This window comes from Oncorhynchus nerka, linkage group LG13 (assembly GCF_034236695.1).
Source record: "Oncorhynchus nerka isolate Pitt River linkage group LG13, Oner_Uvic_2.0, whole genome shotgun sequence".
NCBI classification, from domain to species: domain Eukaryota; kingdom Metazoa; phylum Chordata; class Actinopteri; order Salmoniformes; family Salmonidae; genus Oncorhynchus; species Oncorhynchus nerka.
Window position 1 is genome coordinate 75,525,436 of NC_088408.1, and position 22,865 is coordinate 75,548,300.

The 22,865-nt window shown below is 43.9% G+C and overlaps 1 protein-coding gene across 1 annotated transcript; it reads left to right on the forward strand.

Annotated features, from left to right (window-relative positions):
- The first annotated feature begins 4,767 nt into the window (after positions 1 to 4,767).
- Positions 4,768 to 17,325, forward strand: LOC115117952 (repulsive guidance molecule B-like). The gene is made up of 3 exons (XM_029646467.2): positions 4,768 to 5,568; positions 10,155 to 10,672; positions 15,873 to 17,325. Exons 1-3 carry the CDS (start codon positions 5,451 to 5,453, stop codon positions 16,599 to 16,601), a joined length of 1,365 nt encoding a protein of 454 aa, XP_029502327.1. The 5' UTR covers positions 4,768 to 5,450; the 3' UTR covers positions 16,602 to 17,325.
- Positions 17,326 to 22,865: the final 5,540 nt, after the last annotated feature.

Here is a 22,865-nt window from a genome sequence, read left to right on the forward strand (position 1 = left end):
CACCAACCTATAACACTCACCATCCTAAAGGACACCAACCTATAACACTCACCATCCTAAAGCACACCAACCTATAACACTCACCATCCTAAAGGACACCAACCTATAACACTCACCATCCTAAAGGACACCAACCTATAACACTCACCATCCTAAAGGACACCAACCTAAAGCACACCAACCTAAAACACACACCAACCTAAAGCACACCAACCTATAACACTCACCATCCCAAAGCACACCAACCTAAAGCACACCAACCTAAAACACACACCAACCTAAAGCACACCAACCTATAACACTCACCATCCTAAAGGACACCAACCTAAAGCACACCAACCTATAACACTCACCATCCTAAAGGACACCAACCTAAAGCACACCAACCTATAACACACACCAACCTAAAGCACACCAATCTATAAAACACACAACTAAAGCACACCAACCAATAACACTCACCAACCTATAACACACACCAACCTAAAGCACAGCAACCTGAAGCACACCAACCTATAGCACACACCAACCTAAAGCACACCAACCTAAAGCACACCAACCTATAACACACACTAACCTAAAGCACACCAACCTATAGCACACACCAACCTATAACACACACCAACCTAAAGCACACCAACCTATAACACTCACCATCCTAAAGGACACCAACCTAAAGCACACCAACTTATAACACACACCAACCTAAAGCACACCAATCTATAAAACACACAACTAAAGCACACCAACCAATAACACTCACCAACCTATAACACACACAAACCTAAAGCACACCAACCTATAACACACACCAACCTAAAGCACAGCAACCTGAAGCACACCAGCCTAAAGCATACACCAACCAATACCACACACCAAACATAACACACACCAACCTATAACACACATCAAACATAACACACACACACCAATAATACACACCAACCTGTAACAAACACCAACCTAAAGCACACCAACCTATAGCACTCACCAACCTATAACACACCAACCTATAATACACACCAACCTATAATACACACCAACCTATAATACACACAAACCTATAATTCACACCAACCTTTAGTACACACCAAACATAGCACACACTAACATAAAGCACATCAACCTAAAGCACACCAACCTAAAGCACACCAGCCTAAATCACACCAACCTATAATACACACCAAGCTATAATACACACCAACCTATAATTCACACCAACCTATAATACACACCAAACATAGCACACACTAACATAAAGCACACCAACCTATAACGCACACCAACCTAAAGCACACCAACCTATAATACACACAAACCTATAACACACCAACCTAAAGTGCACACCAACCTAAAGCACACCAACCTAAGACACACCATCCTAAAGCACACCAACCTAATACACACCAATCTATAACACTCACCAACCTATAACACACACCAACCTAAAGCACACAAACCTATAACACTCACCAACCTAAAGCACACCAACTTATAACACTCACCAACCTATAACACACACCAACCTATAACACACACCAACCTAAAGCACCTCAACCTATAACATAACTCTAACTTAAAGCACACCAACCTACAGTGGGGCAAAAAAAGTATTTAGTCAGCCACCAATTGTGCAAGTTCTCCCACTTAAAAATATGAGAGATGCCTGTAATTTTCATCATAGGTACACTTCAACTATGACGGACAAAATGAGAAAAAAAATCCAGACAATCACATTGGAGGATTTTTTATGAATTTATTTGCAAATGATGGTGGAAAATAAGTATTTGGTCAATAACAAAAGTTTATCTCAATACTTTGTTATATATCCTTTGTTGGCAATGACAGAGGACAAATGTTTTCTGTAAGTCTTCACAAGGTTTTCACACACTGTTGCTGGTATTTTGGCCCATTCCTCCATGCAGATCTCCTCTAGAGCAGTGATGTTTTGGGGCTGTTGCTGGGCAACACGGACTTTCAACTCCCTCCAAAGATTTTCTATGGGGTTGAGATCTGGAGACTGGCTAGGCCACTCCAGGACCTTGAAATACTTCTTACGAAGCCACTCCTTCGTTGCCCGGGCGGTGTGTTTGGGATCATTGTCATGCTGAAAGACCCAGCCACGTTTCATCTTCAATGCCCTTGCTGATGGAAGGAGTTTTTCACTCAAAATCTCACGATACATGGCCCCATTCATTCTTTCGTTTACATGGATCAGTCGTCCTGGTCCCTTTGCAGAAAAACAGCCCCAAAGCATGATGTTTCCACCCCCATGCTTCACAGTAGGTATGGTGTTCTTTGGATGCAACTCAGCATTCTTTGCCCTCCAAACACGACGAGTTGAGTTTTTACCAAAAAGTTATATTTTGGTTTCATCTGACCATATGACATTCTCCCAATCTTCTTCTGGATCATCCAAATGCTCTCTAGCAAACTTCAGACGGGCCTGGACATGTATTGGCTTAAGCAGGGGGACACGTCTGGCACTGCAGGATTTGAGTCCCTGGCGGCGTAGTGTGTTACTGATGGTAGGCTTTATTACTTTGGTCCCAGGTCTCTGCAGGTCATTCACTAGGTCCCCCCGTGTGGTTCTGGGATTTTTGCTCACCGTTCTTGTGATCATTTTGACCCCACGGGGTGAGATCTTGCGTGGAGCGCCAGATCGAGGGAGATTATCAGTGGTCTTGTATGTCTTCCATTTCCTAATAATTGCTCCCACAATTGATTTCTTCAAACCAAGCTGCTTACCTATTGCAGATTCAGTCTTCCCAGCCTGGTGCAGGTCTACAATTTTGTTTCTGGTGTCCTTTGACAGCTCTTTGGTCTTGGCCATATTGGAGTTTGGAGTGTGACTGTTTGAGGTTGTGGACAGGTGTCTTTTATACTGATAACAAGTTCAAACAGGTGCAATTAATACAGGTAACGAGTGGAGGACAGAGGAGCCTCTTAAAGAAGAAGTTACAGGTCTGTTGAGAGCCAGAAATCTTGCTTCTTTGTAGGTGACCAAATACTTATTTTCCACCATAATTTGCAAATAAATTCATTAAAAATCCTACAATGTGATTTTTCTCATTTTGTCTGTCATAGTTGAAGTGTACCTATTATGAAAATTACAGGCCTCTCTCATCTTTTTAAGTGGGAGAACTTGCACAATTGGTGGCTGACTAAATCCTTTTTTGCCCCACTGTATAGCACTCACCAACCTATAATACACACCAACATAAAGCACACCAACCTAAAGCACACCAACCTATAACACTCACCAACCTAAAGCACACCAACCTAAAGCACGCCAACCTATAACATACCAACCTATAACACTCACCATCCTAAAGCACACTAAACGATAACACACACAACTAAAGCACACCAACCAATTAATCTCACCAACCTATTACACTCACCATCCTAAAGCACACACCAACCTAAAGCACACAAACCTATAACACATGCCAACCTATAACACTCACCAACCCAAAACACATGCCAACCTATAACACTCACCAACCTATAACGCATGCCAACCTATAACACTCACTAACCTATAACACACACCAACTTATAACACAAACAAACTTAAAACACACAAATTTAAAGCACATCAACCACTGAGCATCTCTTTTCCATACTCTGGCAAGCACATGCACACACTCACACCCATATGCATGCATATATATAAACACACACACACACACAGCGTGACCACACATAGCAGCAGTGATGTTAATGTGAACAGAGATTCCCACTTGTGTCTAACTGTCCTAACACCTGACACATTCTGTCTGGACTACGGGAGAGGATTAACAGCCACACATGCAAACACACACACACACACCCTAGAAGAGAGAGAGTGAGAAAGAGAGAGAAAAAACAGTTGGAGGGAATTAGATTTTTTTCAAAAAAATGTTTCATATGCAGGCTCAGCATTCCAGACATCAACAATGGAAATGAGATGCTGTGAAGGTGTGTAAAAATAAGGGTTGGTGTGTAATATTCTCCTCTGAGCTAGTCTCAGTAACAAATATATTTGGGTCTCAGTGGGACTCCAACACCCACGATGCCTCTGTCTCACCTGTCAGGAGATGAAAGACATCTTACACCTGTGTGTGGCAATAATTGGTTTGAGCATGTTTAATAGTGTCAACATATTCATTACCATTAGGGCTTGTAAAACTTCATTTTGTCTCTAGGTCTTTGTCTTACTTCTGGAAATGTATTGCATCAATACATAATGTTTTTAAAATAACATGCACTATTCCTCGCTCTTTCTTTTTCTCCCGCTCTCATTCCCTCCCTCTTTCTCTTTCTCCAGGGAAGCCAAGGAGGCCTCTATCAGAGACAGGTTTTTCGCCAATGGTGTGGTTCATTCGCTAAGCAAACAGAGGAAGAAGCAATGCGAGAGGGATAAGTGGGCCCAAAATCTGTTTCTCCAGCAGGTGGCGATTTTTATTAGATTTTTTTCGCTCACCAAGCGAAGAGTTTGTGTATGGGAGGTCATGAGAGTGTCGAATAGGGTTAACGAAAATTTGAATGGCTTATTTGATACGTGAGGCTTATTTAAAATAATATAAATGTCGTAATACTTAGCTTATTACGAGTTTACTGATATAAGTAGAACACGTGACATCCCGGCAAAAAAAGACTTTATATCGGAGTCGTGCCTGTTTTCACACGCGTAGCCGTTTTCACACGCGTATCTGTCCTCTCATTGGCTAGAATAGTTCCAACTGATCTTGCCTCCTCCCGACTGCCTTTTTAAATACATTTATTTTCATTGTTAGAGTGGCCACTTGAGTATCTGGTCAACAATGGATCATCTGTGGTCTCCATCTGGGAAAAGGCTATATGGACACTCCTGACCTGCAAATTGATATTTCATTTCAGAATCGGTTAAAATTAGGTTACGGTAAGGGTTAAGGGTTTGGTTAAAGTAAGGGTTAGTTTTATATTTTAGTTAGTCGTTTGCAGGTCAGCAGTGTCCTTAAGGTCTCTCCCATAGATCTGAGGAACAGAGAGGAGAGGGGCAGGATTTTGAGGTGAGGTAGAGAGAGACAGAGACAGGGGAGCCGAGGTTGATCGCTACAACAACACTCAACTCAGTCAGGACGGAATAAGCTGCTAGAGACACACTGCGGGGTCTGGGAAGGAAATCTGTCACAGGGGACGAAGAAGGAGTGAAAGTGTTTATGTTGCTGGATGGACTTGTATTTTTATATCGCAACTTAGTTTTCCCTTTTCCTCTCCTTTCCTTTCCACCGCCCTAACGGATCGCATTCCGCGGAGCAGCTGCGCTTTAATGCCCCTGCGCACTCGAGGAGGAGGAGAAGGAGAACAGAGGGAGGGAGAAGGAGAGCAGAGGCCTGACTTCTCGGAAACCGCTCCGCCGCCCCTCACGCCTCTCCCCCGTGGCTGTCTGTCCCCTCTTCCCTCCTGGCCCTGTATGGACGGGGATGGGGAGAGCCGGATGTTGTTACCGCGGGGCTGAGCGCCTCGCATCCCCACCGAGGGTGCCCCGCCTGCGGCCGTTGCTGGTGCTGCTCCTTGCTCTCTGCTACGGGGCTCACAGAGGTGGTAACTATATTACTTCGGATGTTGTTCATTCTCGGTAGCCTAAATCGGGACCTAGTACCCTGTACGCCGTTCACTTCAGCTCGAGCGCTGCGAATGTGCCATAACAGTTATAGGCTAATGAAGAATTAATAACCAGTTAATAATGACACAACTTAGAATGTCCCACTGGGCATAAACGTCAATTCGTCGTCTATTCCACGTTGGTTCAAACCACGTTGATTCAACCAGTGTGTGCCTAGTGGGGTGGGATTGGAATGAGTCTTCCATGTGGTTTGAGGGGAGTCTAATAGTGTGTATATCCTATAGGCCTGTGCCTATGGGAGTGTATTGGAATTGGACCTCCTGTCCTCTTCGTGTGATTGTTTGATAGTGCCTCTCTTTCTCTCTCCTGTGGACCGCAGTAACGCAGCAGTTAAAAGGTCCAGTGTTTCTCCAGAGTTTCTCCCGCGGTGCCGTGGGACGCTAATGGCTGATAGAGAAAGGGAAGGGTGGCTATGCAGATATCTTGGTGGCAGGTCCTCGGCAGACAGGCTAACAGATTATTGTTGACACATTTAAAAAATAATAGAGGTTTATAATAATAATATTTCGAATGAAAATTATAAATGTGTACAATTATGTTACAAAATTATAGCTTTACTTGTACTTTTAATACACAAAGGAAATAGTAGAATAGAATAGGACCACATGGAGACTCTAGAATAGAATGGAATAGAACAGAACAGAACCATATTGTGACAGTGCAAATAATAATGTGTTGTTAATTGAATTACTTATATAAATAAAGGTAAAAATAGAAATAAATATAACTATATAATCTAGAATAGAATATAACAGAATACAATCATACAGAAACTCTAGGATATAGAGAAATATAATATAATCAAAATGATGTAATAAAGTAGAATAGACTTAAATACCAGAGGAAAGCACTTTGGGTGCTAGTAGGCTAGGCTACTTGAAGTCGTCATATAGAGTCTGGGTTGGCCTCAGTAACCCGGTGCTAGCTGGCAGTTGTGCCCATACAGAGAGCCATGTTCTGGGCTGGCACTGCGACAGCCCACCACCAATCTGGATGTCCCCCAGACCTGCTGTGCAACTCGTGCTCAATGACTGTGTGTGGTGTGAGTGCGTGCAGCAGGTAATTAGTTTAACACGGTCCCAGACAGCTGGACATGACACTGTCTGTGTACAGTTCTCTGCAGTAGGAGGATGAGGACTGGTTGATAAGCATGAAAAACACTCTGATGCTCCCTGCCAATAAGAATTACAATTTAAAATCATCTAATCTATTTAGAAGGTCCTATTTCACTTTTGTAAGTTTGTTCATGACACCATAAAACGCCATTGACAGTATAATTCCATTTAACCGATTCACACTTTTAATTTATCAGCATGTCCTGTCTCATTGGGGATGTCAGATGTTGCAACGAGGAGATATATACAAAAACAAAACAACAATTATTGAGAAGAAACAGTGACTTGGTGTGTTTTATAGTGTTGTTGGAGTGTGTAGCTAGCTTGTAACAAAACTTGGTCTGTGGGTTATTCAGCTGATGGTGTGTGGTCTGTGACTGTGTGTTACTGGTCTGTGTGTTGATGGTGTGGTGTGTTGCTTACTGGTCTGTGTGTTGATGGTGTGTCGGCTAGCTGGTCTGTGGCTGCTCCACTGGATGTCATAAGGTGAATGCACCAATTTGTAAGTCGCTCTGGATAAGAGCGTCTGCTAAATGACTTAAATGTAATGTAAATGTTATTGTGTTGATAGTGTGGTGTGTGTCTTGCTTACTGGTAACAAGGTTCCACAGCTGTCTCATGGTGCTCATCACCACCGGATGCACCAGACCAGCCAGGGATCTATCACTTCTGATCCTGATATTATATTGCAGCGTCATTACCACCAGCCGTCCACACTATTTACCGTTATTCAGCCCTGTGTGTGTAAGAGAGAGAGAGAGAGAGAGAGGGGACTGAAACGTAAGTGAGTGTCTCTGAAGCGGAGGCCAGAGCAGCTGTGTATTGTGCCACAGTCAGTCACAGTTATCAGTATGTTCAGACTAGACTCACTGCACAAAGACCTGTGTGATCAGAAAGACCTGTGTGATCAGAAAGCACTGGAGACTTACAGTACATGTGTTTGGCATAGAGGTTTAATCTCAAGATTCAGCCTGAGAATTAAACTTTTTAGTTGTTCACTGTATCTGTGAGTAACTCTCGTGTGTGTGTGCGTGTGTGTGTTTGTTGAGGACTAGTGTTAGTATTTAACACAATGAAGGGAGATTCTGATCCAGAGTGTGAGTTGGACGTGTTATGTTGTGTACCCCCCTCTAATACTCAGCACACTGCTGCCACTACCTGGTTGGCCCGGGTACTAACACACACACACAACCCTCTCACCACACAGTCCTGAGAGAGTGAGAGCGTTGGTTTTATGCAAACATTCTTCTTCTTTCTGTTATCCCTTCATCTTATGTTTCAGGGCATTCATACCAGGATAACCATGGGTGTGTTTGCGTTACCACTGTTTGCACCATGGGAACTAGGCCTATTGTTAGCATAAGTTCTGTATGACGTGTGTGTGAATAGGCCTATATTGTGTGTGTGTCTGTGTGTGTGTGTTTGCTGCAGGGGTTTTAACCAGAACAGAACATAGAAAGTGATCTCGAGTGGTTCAGAACAGAACTGTTCAAATCTTGAGAAACTGTAAATAATTGTATTTTTTGTTCCCAAAAATATTCCTGGTGTGTGTATATCATTACATTTAACATTTAAGTCATTTAGCAGACGCTCTTATCCAGAGTGACTTACAAATTGGTGCATTCACCTTATGACATCCAGTGGAACAGTAGTGCATCTAAATCTTTTAAGGGGGGTGAGAGGGATTACTTTATCCTATCCTAGGTATTCATTATGTAGATGATTGGAGTTATGATGATAGTAATAGCCTAAACACATTCCTACCCATCATCATGCTCAGTGCTTCAACACAAACCCCCTCCATGTCCACCGCTTTCTCCTGCTCTCTCCTCACCCGTGGAATTTCAATCACATCTCGAGCCTGCACTTATCTGGCCATCATACATGTAAACAACTAGCTTACCCGTTCCATAGCAAGATGCTCTATCCATGCTAATTGGTGGGTGGTAAATGAATGAGCTAAATGTAGAAACTATGTTGATTTCCCGGGATACAATGAACAGTTACTTTTGTTTGGTTGGAAACGGTTCAGAACTTTGTAATGCTGGTTGGAACACTGGAACGGTACAAAATAAATAGGGGTTGGAAACGGTTCAGAACTTTGTAATGCTGGTTGGAACACTGGAACGGTACAAAATAAATAGGGGTTGGAAACGGTTCAGAACTTTGTAATGCTGGTTGGAACACTGGAACGGTACAAAATAAATAGGGGTTGGAAACGGTTCAGAACTTTGTAATGCTGGTTGGAACACTGGAACGGTACAAAATAAATAGGGGTTCTACTCAGAACGGAATGATTCCAACCCCTGGTGTACTGGTGTCTGTTAGTAAATCATGCCATAATCAGGTGAGCTCTGACAGTGTGTGTTGTTGGCAGCGGAAGCAGAGCCAGTATTCTCTCAGAGATAGTTATAAGTAAGTGTGTGTGTGTGTACGCATTAGAGAGCCTCTGGCCTAATCTAATAGGAGCTCACTGTGGCTGATGCATTAGGCCTGGCATCTTCTCCTTTTATCTCTTCTTTCTCTCTCTCCCTCTTCTCTAAGCCTTAACAGGCCTCTCTTTTCCAAGCCTATATGAACTACTGCTGCAGTACATTGACCAAGATGCTGCACTACATAGGAAAACATTATCGCTGGCTGAACCATCTCTAGACGGCCTTTACTGCTGTATAGATGTAATCAGTGAATCATTCCAACGTGCTTTCTTTTCCTCCATTGGCTAGAGGCCGGGGGCAGAGGTCACTGCAGACTCCAGCCTGACACTGAGAGCTCGGAAGAACTTCTAGATCATAGAGTTGGCTAACACACTGCGGTCTGCGGCCACCCGCAGCTTTTAGTACCTCTTCATGATGGTGTCTCTGAGCTCTTAAAGATGCACTCTGGAGTTTTCTTTCCCATGTGAGGGCATTATTTTGAGGCAATATCATAAACATGGCAGTCTGGAGAATGACAAGCTTCATCAGGCAGCATAGAATATTATGTAACAGTTATCAGATGTGGATGTGTGTGATCTGTTATTCTTTCACTCTCTAGCTCAGTCTTATCTCTGGCTCTGTGGGAAGGTCTGCAAGTCTCTGTGTCAGTCAGCGCTGCTCTTTGTTCTGGTTTATAAAAGTCATAAAGTGGTGTTTCTGTACACACACACACACACACACACACACACACACACTGTAGCCTGTTCTTTCTCTGCTTTATTGGTCTAATCTGAACAGGCCAGTAGTGTTGTGTGTGTTTATTTGTGCCATAGAGATCAAAGCCTCCTCCATAGATATGGTATTGCTACCCTGCCAGGGCTCTGGTATTGTATTAGTGCTGTCATAATAGAACTGTAATACTCTTGTAGTTGTACTATAGTACTGACAGTTAGTATGTGTGTGTTTCTCCAGGTCATTGCCAGGTGGCCACCCCTCAGTGTCGTATCCAGAAGTGCACCACAGACTTTGTGTCCCTGACGTCTCACCTGACCCCAGCGCTGGATGGCTTTGACGTAGAGTTCTGTAAGGCTCTGAGGTCCTACAGCGCCTGCACCCAGAGGACAGCCAAGTCCTGCAGGGGCAACCTGGTCTTCCACTCTGCTGTCCTGGGCATCTCAGACCTCATGACCCAGAGAAACTGCTCCCGTGACGGGCCCACCTCCTCCACACACCCCGAGATGCAATCAGAGCCCTGCAACTACCACAGCCGCACCCAGCATGCTCACATACACCCTCACACACACACTCACACGCCGCCAGGGTACCTGTTCTGCGGGCTGTTCGGGGACCCCCACCTGCGGACGTTTAAGGACAGCTTCCAGACCTGCAAGGTGGAGGGGGCGTGGCCGCTTATTGACAACGACTACTTGTCTGTGCAGGTGACCAACATTCCAGTGGTAACGGGATCCAGCGCCACGGCGACCAATAAGGTGAGGGGAGATCATTACTGTATGTATATATAAAAACTCCTTCCTACATACTTCAGAAAGGGTGACCGTCCACAAAGTAGAAAGCAATACACTTATAGATACAGGAAGATTGTTTTGTTTCAATATAAAACAAAAATACATGTACTAAAAGTATTATGTGGAGCATGTTCCATGTTGTAGTAGAGTAAAGGTATGAAACACACAGAACAGACCCTACTCTAGAGGACGGAGGTCATTCCCTCTGTAAGACCTCTGATAGATGGATGTTCTGACCCAGCTCTCAACTGAAGCAGCAGTGTTGTGAGGATGTAGGATACAGTGAAGGCTGGGACAGAAGAAAAGAGGTTGAGTTTGGCGTACAGAATAAACAAGCTGTTTGGTATGAAGAGCTGTGCAGCTGAAGCCAGAGCTGTTCTCATTGAGGCAGAAAACACACACACACACACAGTCTCACTCACAGGTGCGAGGAGAGCAGAGCAAACAGTTGAGTCTTGTGACCAACACGTGACTAACGTGGTGTTGGAATCCTAACTTAACTAATAGCTGCTTATAGCATGACCCCTAATACCCTGGAATGGGCGGCGCGTGAAAGAAACCACTGTGTGTATATGTGTGTGTATGTCTGCAGTGGCCTCAAGAACTTTCACACACATATGGCCTGAAGCAGGTTACTGTCGAGAGTGAAGGGCACCATACCTTAAATGACAAAATACACACGCACACACACACACACACACACACACACACACACACACAGGCTGAGAGTGTTTTTAGACGTCAGTAAATCCGTTTTGTGCCTCACAAAGGCATCTCTGTGGTGGCCAAGCGGCCATGCAGTCCCCCCCGCCCATCCAGGTTATAGTTATACTGCTGCTGCTCTGACCCTGTGTCAGGGCTCGCTATTAGTCAGAATTATTAGCACATAGACATACACACACACCCATTGATGTGTGACTGTGCCTGCAACAGGCCTAATGGCTGCCCAGACCTCATCTCTGACAACTGGACAAAGCAGTCATTCATGCTAATGCTAACCCTATGACTGTGTGGCTATGGCCACAGCCTTGTAGATAGAAGGACCTGGCTAACACCATGCCACTTAAATCCAAACTGGTTCTCTAGTAAATTTGTAAGAATGTCTCATCCTATGTTCAAGAATGGCCTTTGTCCCTTTATTCAGATTACACCTGCTCACTTTCGGATGTTTGAAAAGGAAATCATCTCCAAAATATAGTTATTATTTAAACAAGCCTTAGAGAGTTGGTTGCAATTTCAGTTTAATCCACCTGAAAAGACAGAACAAATAATACAACAAATATTGTGGTTAAACTCAAATATACTAATTGATTCAAAAAAACATATTTTTCGAAGAAATGTTTAAAAAAGGTATAATTTTAGTGAATGATATCATAAATAGGACTGGTGGAGTTATGTCACACATGCAGCTAACACAGACATATGGAAATGTTACAACCAACTAATTGCAGCATTACCACAAAAATGGAAGAGGCCATATAGAAGGGGAAAAAGTAAGGAACTGGTATGTCAGCCCTGTATTAAAGAACATAAATGATTGAAGAAAAGTGTAATAAATAAAAACATATACCAATTTCATGTAAGGACCAAAAAACATATAAATTGTTACATAGTTGTGAAGAGATGTTCGATGTATCCATTCCATGGCACATGATTTATGAATTGATACGCAAAACAACGCCGGATTCAAAACTTTTTTCAATTTAAATTACGATACAAAATTCTTGCAACCAACAGAATGTTATATTTATGGGGGATACAATCTTCCCAGCTCTGCAGATTTTGCTGTGAGGAGGCAGAGTCATTAGATAATTTATTTTGGTACTGTCCATTTGTAGCTCGTTTTGGGTCACAGGTCCAGGAATGGCTGAATAATTGCAACATTTGCCTAGAACTAACGCTGCAGATAGCAATACTGGGTGATTTGACAAGCCATAGTTAATCAGTCAATAATCTAATTATTATTTTAGCAAAAAAATATATTTTTAATTTACAATCTGTAGGAGCTATGAGAATAGAAAGGTTCAATAATTTTGTGAAGCATCACTGCACAGTTGAAAAATATATGGCAAATAGAAATCCAAAATGGATGATGTTGAGAGATAGATGGGAGAGGTTTAATGGAGCTGAAGGGTGGGACTAATAACAACAAGATAACCAATGTAAAACATACAGGGTCTGTAAAATGTATACAGGTTCAGAACTTTTGTGAAATAGCACAGTTACAAATAGAAATCAAACTGGATGGACATCAGAAATAGAGGAAGGACTAAAAACAAACAAAATATAACTTGTAAAATAGATTGTGTCTGTAAAATGTGTATAAGATATATAAACTGAAGGTAGAAGCCTAAGTGTTTATTGGTTTACTCCAATTGGGAGAAGAGTGGTAGGGTTTTCAGGGAATAATAAAGGTATATTTTTAAAAAACGTATGTATGTCTATATAGGTATGTGTATGTATATATGTGTATATGTATGTATGTATGCATGCATGCGTGTATGTATATGGATATATATATTTACCCAAAAAATATATGGGGGATTGGAAATGATGCAGACGATTACATTGATGGAAGCAACATTCTTTCCACAATATTAAGCTGATCCACCCCTTAAAAAATAAAAACCACCATGCCACTGGGCCTGCCATCCCTCATCCTGGGTGTGTTTGCTTAGCTGTGTCTGCTAATCACGACTGGTTCAAATGTCATTTGGTCATCGCTAAAATGTATTCTGTGGAGAGTTAATGGCATGAGTGTAGCGACAGGTAGCCTAGTGGTTCGAGCGTTGGACTAGTAACCGAAAGGTTTCAAGAATGAATCCCTGAGCTGACAAGGTAAAAATGTGTTGTTCTGCCCCTGAACAAGGCAGTTAACCCACTGTTCCTAGGCTGTCAATGATAATAAGAATGTGTTCTTAAACTAACTTGCCTAGTTAAATAAAGGTAAAATATATATATTTTTAAATGAGTTTGTATGTATGCATGTGTGTGTTTGTGTAAAATAGAGTTGGACTGAGCCCTCTGACAAATATGATTTCAGAGAATGTCAACCGTCTGCAAAGCTGTCATCAAAGCAAAGGGTGGTTACTTTGAGGAATCTCAAATATAAAATATATTTCTTTTACACTTTTTTGGTTACTAGTTTTGATGTCTTCACTGTTACTCTACAATGTAGAAAATAGTAAAAAATAAAGGAAAAACCTTGAATGAGTAGGTGTGTCTAAACTTTTGACTGGTTCTGTATATTTTCTATATTTTTTGCTGAGAAAACTTGGGGGGCCAAATAAAATCACCCTCAGTCCAAATTCGTCTCGCAGGCCGAAAGTTGGGGAATATTGTAGTATTTTACAATGAGTGTTAAGGACACCTTCCTAATATTAAGTTGCACACCCCCTTTTTGCCCTCAGAACAGCCTCAATTCGTCGGGGCAGGGACTCTACAAGGTGTAGAAAGCATTCTACAGGGATGCTGGCCCATGTTGGCCTCCACACGGAAACTGTTGAGCGTGAAAAACCCGGCAGTGTTGCAGTTCTTGACACAAAGCGGTGCACCTGGCACCTACTACCATACCCTGTTCAAAGGCACTTAAATATTTTGTCTTGGCCATTTACCCTCTGAATGACACACATACACAATCCATGTCTCAATTATCTAAAGGTTTAAAATCCTTCTCCTCCCTTTCATCTACATTGATTGAAGTGGATTTAACAAGTGACATCAATAAGGGATCATAGCTTTCACCTGGATTCACCTGGTCAGTCTATGTCATGGAAAGAGCAGGTGTCCTTAATGTTTGTACACAGTGTACAGTGGCAAGAAAAAGTATGTGAACCCTTTGGATATACCTGTATTTTTGCATAAATTGGTCATCAATTGGCGGACAGCCTAACATTCTCCTGCAAAATGTCTTGATAAACTTGGGAATTCATTTTTCCGTCGATGAGAGCAAGCTGTCCAGGCCCTGAGGCAGCCCTAAAGCATGATGCTCACTCCACCCTACTTTACAGTTGGGATGAGGTTTTGATGTTGGTGTACTGTGCCTTTTTATCTCCACACATAGTGCTGTGTGTTCCTTTCAAACAACTCAAATTCAGTTTAATCTGTCCACAGAATATTTGTCCAATAGCGTTGTGGAACATCCAGGTGCACTTTGCAAACTTCAGACACGCAGCAATGGTTTTTTTGACAGCAGTGGCTTCTTCCGTGGTGTCCTCCCATGAACACCATTCTTGTTTAGTGTTTTACATATCGTAGACTCGTCAACTGAGATGTTAACATGTTCCAGAGATTTCTGTAAGTCTTTAGCTGACACTCTAGGATTCTTCTTAACCTCAGTGAGCATTCTGTGCTGTGCTCTTGCAGTCATCTTTGCAGGTCGGCCACTCCTAGGGAGAATAGCAACAGTGCTGAACTTTCTCCATTTATAGACCATTTATCTTACCGTGGACTGATGAACATCAAGGCTTTTAGAGATAGTTTTGTAACCCTTTCCAGCTTTATGCAAGTCACCAATTCTTAATCTTAGGTCTTCTGCGATCTCTTTTGTTCGAGGCATGTGAACCACATCAGGCAATGCTTTTTCTGAATAGCAAACTCAAATTTTGTGAGTGTTTTTTATAGGGCAGGGCAGCTCTAACCAACAACTCCAATCTCGTCTCATTGATTGGACTCCAGGTTAGCTGACTGACTCCTGACTCCAATTAGCTTTTGGAGAAGTCATTAGCCTAGGGGTTCACATACTTTTCCCAACCTACACTGTGAATGTTTAAATTATGTATTCGATATAGACAAGAAAAATACAATAATTAGTGTGTTATTAGTTAAAGCACACTGTGTTTGTCTATTGTTGTGACATAGATGAAGATCAGATCAAATTTGATGACCAATTTATGCAAAAGTCCAGGTAATTCCAACGGGTTCACATCCTTTTTCTTGCCACATTAGTATTGAATGTCAGTGTGCAGTCAGTGTTCTCTTTGCTGCCTAGAATGAGGGGTTAGAATTAAACAAGTTGGGAGGCCAGTATCCTTGCTGTGTTTGGATTGCAAGATAAACTTCATAAGATATTATAAAGTGTCTGGCAAACCTGTTTTAACCTGTTTCATACAAAGATCAAAGTTATTGTGTGCCTGGTCACTTTATGACGTTTGTGTGTCCATAGATCACCGTCATATTCAAGCCCTTTGAGGAGTGTACAGACCAGCGTGTTTACCAGGCAGTAACAGATGACCTGCCAGCTGCCTTCGTAGACGGTACCGTGAGCAGTGGGGCCCCTGACCACAACGTTAACGGAAATACCGGGAAGGTACAAGCGCTGTGGATCTCGGAGCATAGCCCCGGTCGCCACGTGGAGCTGCATGCCAGCTACATCGGTGTGACGGTTATCGTACGGCAGCTGGGGCGCTACCTGACCCTGGCGGTGCGCATCCCGGAGGAGATGGCCCATGCCTATGACGCTACGCAGGACCTGCAGCTCTGCCTGAATGGATGTCCCACCTCGGAACGCATCGACCGGGGGGGTCACCTGCCTCTCCCTCTACCACATCCAGCCCTGGGCTTACAGCTCCAACAGCCACACGGCCAGGGCCAGTCCTCACACACACACTCCCACACGGCTCCCTACAGCGCCCCCCATGGATTCAGTATGGAGGGTGCACGGGCACGCTGCAGGGAGCAGCTTGAGGTGCAGGATATTTATTTCCACTCGTGTGTGTTTGACCTCCTGACCACCGGGGACGCTAACTTCACGGCAACGGCGTTCAGCGCCCTGAAGGACATGGAGAGTCTCCACCCCCACCGCGAGCGCTGGACGATCTACCCACCCAGCTCAGCCCACACCTCTCAGCCTATCACATGGTTCCTACTGCTTACGCTCTGTGCGCTCGGATAGGCACTGGTATAGCGTGAGTGTGTGTTTGTGTATTTGTATGTGTGTGTGTGTGTGTTTGTGTATGTGTGTGTTAATATAGAGCTCCTAGCTGAGCTGTAGGATAAAGTTCCCTCTTGATGCAGATCTAAGTTCAGTATTGTGTTTTTCGCTCTAATGGTTATGATTGGGGAGGGTGACCTAAGCTGATCCTAGATCTGTGTCTAGGAGAAACTTCTAACCAGAGCCCCTCTGGAGATTTACCCTTTTCTTCTTCTTGACTGAACACCCCGAGGCATATTACTGCCACAAATGAGCTGCAAGCCCACAGGTCCAAGCCACAGGTGGATTCTGAACAGATTCCATGACAGTCTTGTACGATTCCCAACTTTGCTATATGGGATCTAGCAAACCTTGTGGAGGTTATGACCTATCTATATGTGAGGATAACACATAAAGGAAGACCCCAATAAACACTCCCAACGTGTGTGTATATTGTATAAACACACCCCAGACTGTAAATAGTGTGTGTGAGTATTGTATCCAGGAACTCTGAATGGCGTCGAGTTTTTGTTGTTATTTTGGCTTGATTTTGTTGTGATAGTTTTTTTTATACCTCAGACAGGAAGTTGATTTAACCAAAGCACTTTATTTATTTTTTGTTGCTAAATCCACACCAGTGTTCCCCCTCTCAACCTTTCCCCTCTCTCCTCTACCCCACCCCCTCTCTACCCCACCCCTCTCTACCCCACCCCTCAACCTTCCCCCTCTCTCCTCTCTACCCCACCCCCTCTCTACCCCACCCCCTCTACCCTCTCTACCCCACCCCTCAACCTTTCCCCTCTCTACCCCACCCCCCTCTCCCCTCTCTACCCCAACCCCCCTCTATCCTCTCTACCCCACCCCCTCAACCTTTCCCCCTACATGACACTTCCCACCCCCTCTCTACCCCACCCCCTCTACCCTCTCTACCCCACCCCTCAACCTTTCCCCTCCCCCTCTCTACCCCACCCCCTCTACCCTCTCTACCCCACCCCCTCAACCTTTCCCCTACATGACACTTCCCACCCCTCTCTCTACCCCACCCCACTCTCTACCCCACCCCCCTCTACCCTCTCTACCCCACCCCCTCAACCTTTCCCCTCTCCCCTCTCTACCCCACCCCCTCTACCCTCTCTACCCCACCCCCCAACCTTTCCCCTCTCCCCTCTCTACCCCACTCCCTCTCTCCCCTCTCTACCCCACCCCCCTCTGCCCTCTCTACCCCACCCCCTCTACCCTCTCTACCCCACCCCCTCAACCTTTCCCCTCTCCCCTCTCTACCCCACCCCCTCAACCTTTCCCCCTACATGACACTTCCCACCCCCTCTCTACCCCACCCCCTCAACCTTTCCCCCTACATGACACTTCCCACCCCCCTCTACCCTCTCTACCCCAACCCCTCAACCTTTCCCCTCTCCCTCTCTACCCCACCCCCCTCTACCCTCTCTACCCCACCCCCTCAACCTTTCCCCCTACATGACACTTCCCACCCCTCTCTCTACCCCACCCCCTCTCTACCCCACCCCCTCTACCCTCTCTACCCCACCCCTCAACCTTTCCCCTCTCCCCTCTCTACCCCACCCCCTCTACCCTCTCTACCCCACCCCCAACCTTTCCCCTCTCCCCTCTCTACCCCACTCCCTCTCTCCCCTCTCTACCCCACCCCCTCTGCCCTCTCTACCCCACCCCCTCTACCCTCTCTACCCCACCCCCTCAACCTTTCCCCTCTCCCCTCTCTACCCCACCCCCTCAACCTTTCCTCCTACATGACACTTCCCACCCCCTCTACCCTCTCTACCCCACCCCCTCAACCTTTCCCCTCTCCCCTCTCTACCCCACCCCCCAACCTTTCCCCCTACATGACACTTCCCACCCCCTCTCTACCCCACACCCTCAACCTTTCCCCTCTCCCCTCGCTACCCCACCCCCTCTACCCTCTCTACCCCACCCCCTCAACCTTTCCCCCTACATGACCCACCACCACCAACAGCCCAAGCTGTGGATTTCATCTGCCATTTTCTTCACTCACAGTGCAAATCTCAAATGACTCCTGATTTCCTCTATATGCACTTTTCACCAGAGGAACATAGGGAAACATAGGGCTCTGGTCAAATGTAGTGCATTATATAGAGAATAGGGAGCCATTTGAGACAATTAACCAGCTCACTAACACAGTGAGATGGGACCTCTGTTTTAAAGCCGACATTCCAAAGGCAGTTGAGTTGATTTAGCCTCTGTTCTATTGTAAATACATTTTTCTGTTGAATGTATTCTGTATGGTACCATAGTAGCTGTTAAGAACAGTTTCACACACCATCACCATTTAATGTTTGGTTATCATTTACATTTGTGTGTGTATGTGTGTGTGTGTGTGTGCTTGTGCACAAGTTTGCGTGTGTTTACCTGACTTGTCGTCTGAGGACTGAAAAGTCAGTCACCCTCAGCAACTCTTTTTATGAACATATTCCCTGTTTGTTCACACTGGTGTAATGACTATAACATGCTCTGACTACGTTTATTTTTACTTCCACAAATTTCAGCTGGTGGCAACAATCCATTTTCCAAACAGCTTTGACTCAGCTTTTCTATGTCGTGGTTTTCTCTTTTTATGAGTGTTCAGTTTGCTTTCAAAGACAAACACGTACAGTGATTCACTATACAAGTTCGCCAGTTTTCATATGTTCTAACATGATGATCACACATCCCCTCCAAACCCAAACCGTAACCCTCGCCCTGACCCCTTCCTACACATCTGTAACTCTTAGTAAACTTGCTACTGTAGATCAAGTCTATTTTGGGCTGCTCCCCAACTGGACGCATGACTAGACTGTAGTAAACTGTAGACCAGGGTTGCACACTTTAGTTCCAGCCCAGCACTAACACACCTGATTCAGCTACCCAATACATTGATGATTGGTTGATTAGTTAAACCAGGTAAGTTCTAGCTGCGCTGGAATAGAGGTCGGAACACAATTCCCTACAGTAATAGTGTTGCCTACAGGCTGTAGATGGAGCACTGGGACTCCTACAGGCCGAGACGACGTCACACACTTACAGATAAATCTACAATGCAGTGTCTGATGGGATACTATATATATGCCTATTGCGCTCATGTACAATTACAAAGCCGTATCTGATGGTAAATGAATGCTCAGTCTGCCTCTGGCATTGTGAATTATTAAGTTGTGTCCGTGGTGAAGAGTGACTGCTCAATGTTGAAATATGTAACTTATTTATAAACATAGTGTCTGTTAGAGTAAGGTACGCTTCATATTCTGGCTGTTTCAGATGGGATTGTACTGCCACCTAGTGGCGCTTCGTTGCTATGTCAGTGTTTTACTCTTAATGGATGCACTAAAGACAACTTGGGGGAAAAATGTCATGTGAACAAGTGTTTTATTTAAAAAACAATAAATGAAAAAGAGACCCATTGTTTTTTTTCAGATGATGTGTTGTTGTTGTAAACAAGGGAAATCAATCAGATCATTTTGTTCTCAAACTTATTTACATTTTATTTACATATCTTATGTTATTTCACATTGTCTCTGGTCTTAGTGTTTCTAACTGACAGAGAATTAGGTCAGAGTGGAAGCCTCTGTATGTGTACATCTGTCTGAGGTGATCAGATACTACAGGTTTGTTTTCACACACACACACACACACACACACACAAACAGCTACAATAACTGTCACCCTAACATTCACAGGGACACCTGCAACCTCCAGGTTCCTGAGAAGCATGCCCAAACTCATGAACACACACATGACAGCTACTCCAGGAGACGCCCTCTGCAGACCCTAGACATTACTGGGCAATGTCCTCTGTGGTGGTCATCATGGTAGAGGTGAGAAGTCATCCTTTCTGTGGACCATGGTCTCTCTCTCCTCTATGAAGACCATATAGAAGTCATCTCTTTTCATCTACTCCTGGCCATCTGAAAAAGGGAAATACTAACGTTACTATTACAGCCAACAGTTAATGTTATACAGTTGAAGTCAGAAGTTTACATACACCTTAGCCAAATACATTTAAACTCAGTTTTTTCACAATTCCTGACATTTAATCCTAGTAAAAATTCTCTGTCTTTGGTCAGTTAGGATCACCACTTTATTTTAAGAATGTGAAATATCAGAATAATAGTAGAGAGTGATTTTTTAAAGCTTTTATTTCTTTCATCACATTCCCAATGGGTCAGAAGTTTACATACACTCAATTAGTATTTGGTAGCATTGCCTTTAAATTGTTTAACTCGGGTTAAACGTTTCGGGTAGCCTTCCACAAGCGTCCCACAATAAGTTGGGTGAATTTTGTCCCATTCCTCCTGACAGAGCTGGTGTAACTGAGTCAGGTCTGTAGGCCTCCTTGCTCGCACACGCTTTTTCAGTTCTGCCCACATATTTTCTATGGAATTGAGGTCAGGGCTTTGTGATGTCCACTCCAATATATTGACTTTGTTGTCCTTAAGCCATTTTGCCACGGGTCATTGTCCATTTGGAAGACTCATTTGCGACCAAACTTCCTGACTGATGTCTTGAGATTTTGCTTCAATATATCCACATCATTCCTCCCTCATGATGCCATCTATTTTGTGAAGTGCACCAGTCCCTCCTGCAGCAAAGCACCCCCACAACATGATGCTGCCACTCCCGTGCTTCCCCGTTGGGATGGTGTTCTTCGGCTTGCAAGCCTCCCCCTTTTTCCTCCAAACATAACAATGGTCATTATGCCCAAACAGTTCTATTTTTGTTTCATCAGACCAGAGGACATTTCTCAAAAAAGTACGATCTTTGTCCCCATGTGCAGTTGGAAACCGTAGTCTGGCTTTTTTATGGAGGTTTTGGAGCAGTGGCTTCTTCCTTGCTGAGCGGCCTTTCAGGTTATGTCGATATAGGACTTGTTTTATCTGTTTCCTCCAGCATCTTCACAAGGTCCCTTGCTGTTCTTCTGGGATTGATTTGCACTTTTCACACCAAAGTACATTCATCTCTAGGAGACAGAACGTGTCTCCTTCCTGAGTGGTATGACGGTTGCGTGGTCCCATAGTGTTTATACTTGCGTACTATTGTTTGTACAGATGAACGTGGTACCTTCAGACGTTTGGAAATTGCTCCCAAGGATGAACCAGACTTGTGGAGGTCTACAAAATATTTCTGAGGTCTTGGCTGATTTCTTTTCATTTTCCCATGAAGTCAAGCAAAGAGGCACTGAGTTTGAAGGTAGGCCTTGAAATACATCCACAGGTACACCTCCAATTGACTCAAATTATGTCAATTAGCCTATCAGCTTGTAAAGCCATGACATCATTTTCTGGAATTTTCCAAGATGTTTAAAGGCGCAGTCAACTTAGTGTATGTAAACTTCTGACCCACTGTGATACAGTGAAATAATCTGTCTGTAAACAATTGTCGGAAAAATGACTTGTGTCATGCACAAAGTAGATGTCCTAACCGACTTGCCAAAACTATAGCTTGTTAACAAGAAATTTGTGGAGTGGTTGAAAAACTAGTTTTAATAACTCCGAACTAAGTGTATGTAATCTTCCGACTTTAGCTGTAAATCAGTGATGTCTGAAAATAAATAGTCAGGGGTTAGAGTTAGGAGTCAAGAGCAGATTTAAGGGTCAAGTAATCTCGGTTGAGTCATGGTGGACACACTATGCTCCCAAGGGGTCAAAGAGTTTTAAATTTAAAAAAGTCAACCCTGGTTAACCCAGAACTAAAATCTCGGGTCATTTGAGATCAGGGGTTAGAGGTAAAGGTTGGAGATCAGGGGTTAGAGGTCAGGGTTGGAGGTCAGGGTTACGGTCTCACCACTTTCTAACAGCACATGCTGTGATCAGAGCATTAAAGATGGTGGTCTTTAGGAGGAGAAGCCTCAAGGCCTGTAGAGTCACATGATCAGTCCATAAGCCATTGGCTGCAGAGAGAGAGGAACACAGCTGTAATAAATGTGTGTTTGTTTCAAATGAATGTTCTAACTAAACTCACTACCTCAATGGCAGTTTAGTTATTGACAATGCTTACACGTACCTTGAAACACACTGTTGTGATGTTCATAGCAACTCTCTTCGTCTTCATCTGTAGAAAAAAGTTGTTCACCATCGCACTCTTTCAACAGAACTAGAGTATTGTATACCAGGTTATTTGAAAGAAAACACACACACACACACACACACACACACACACACACCTTACCTGTGAAGGTGGCATGGTGTGTCCTAATGACTCTGGCGTGGTGGCGGTGAC

Bases quoted from the DNA above. Each gene is read 5' to 3' on its own strand.
- LOC115117952 (XM_029646467.2), top strand. From the start codon at position 5,451: ATGGGGAGAGCCGGATGTTGTTACCGCGGGGCTGAGCGCCTCGCATCC. The intron at 5,569-10,154 runs GTGGTAACTATA...GTGTTTCTCCAG, and splicing joins CTGCTACGGGGCTCACAGAG to GTCATTGCCAGGTGGCCACC. The intron at 10,673-15,872 runs GTGAGGGGAGAT...GTGTGTCCATAG, and splicing joins GCGCCACGGCGACCAATAAG to ATCACCGTCATATTCAAGCC.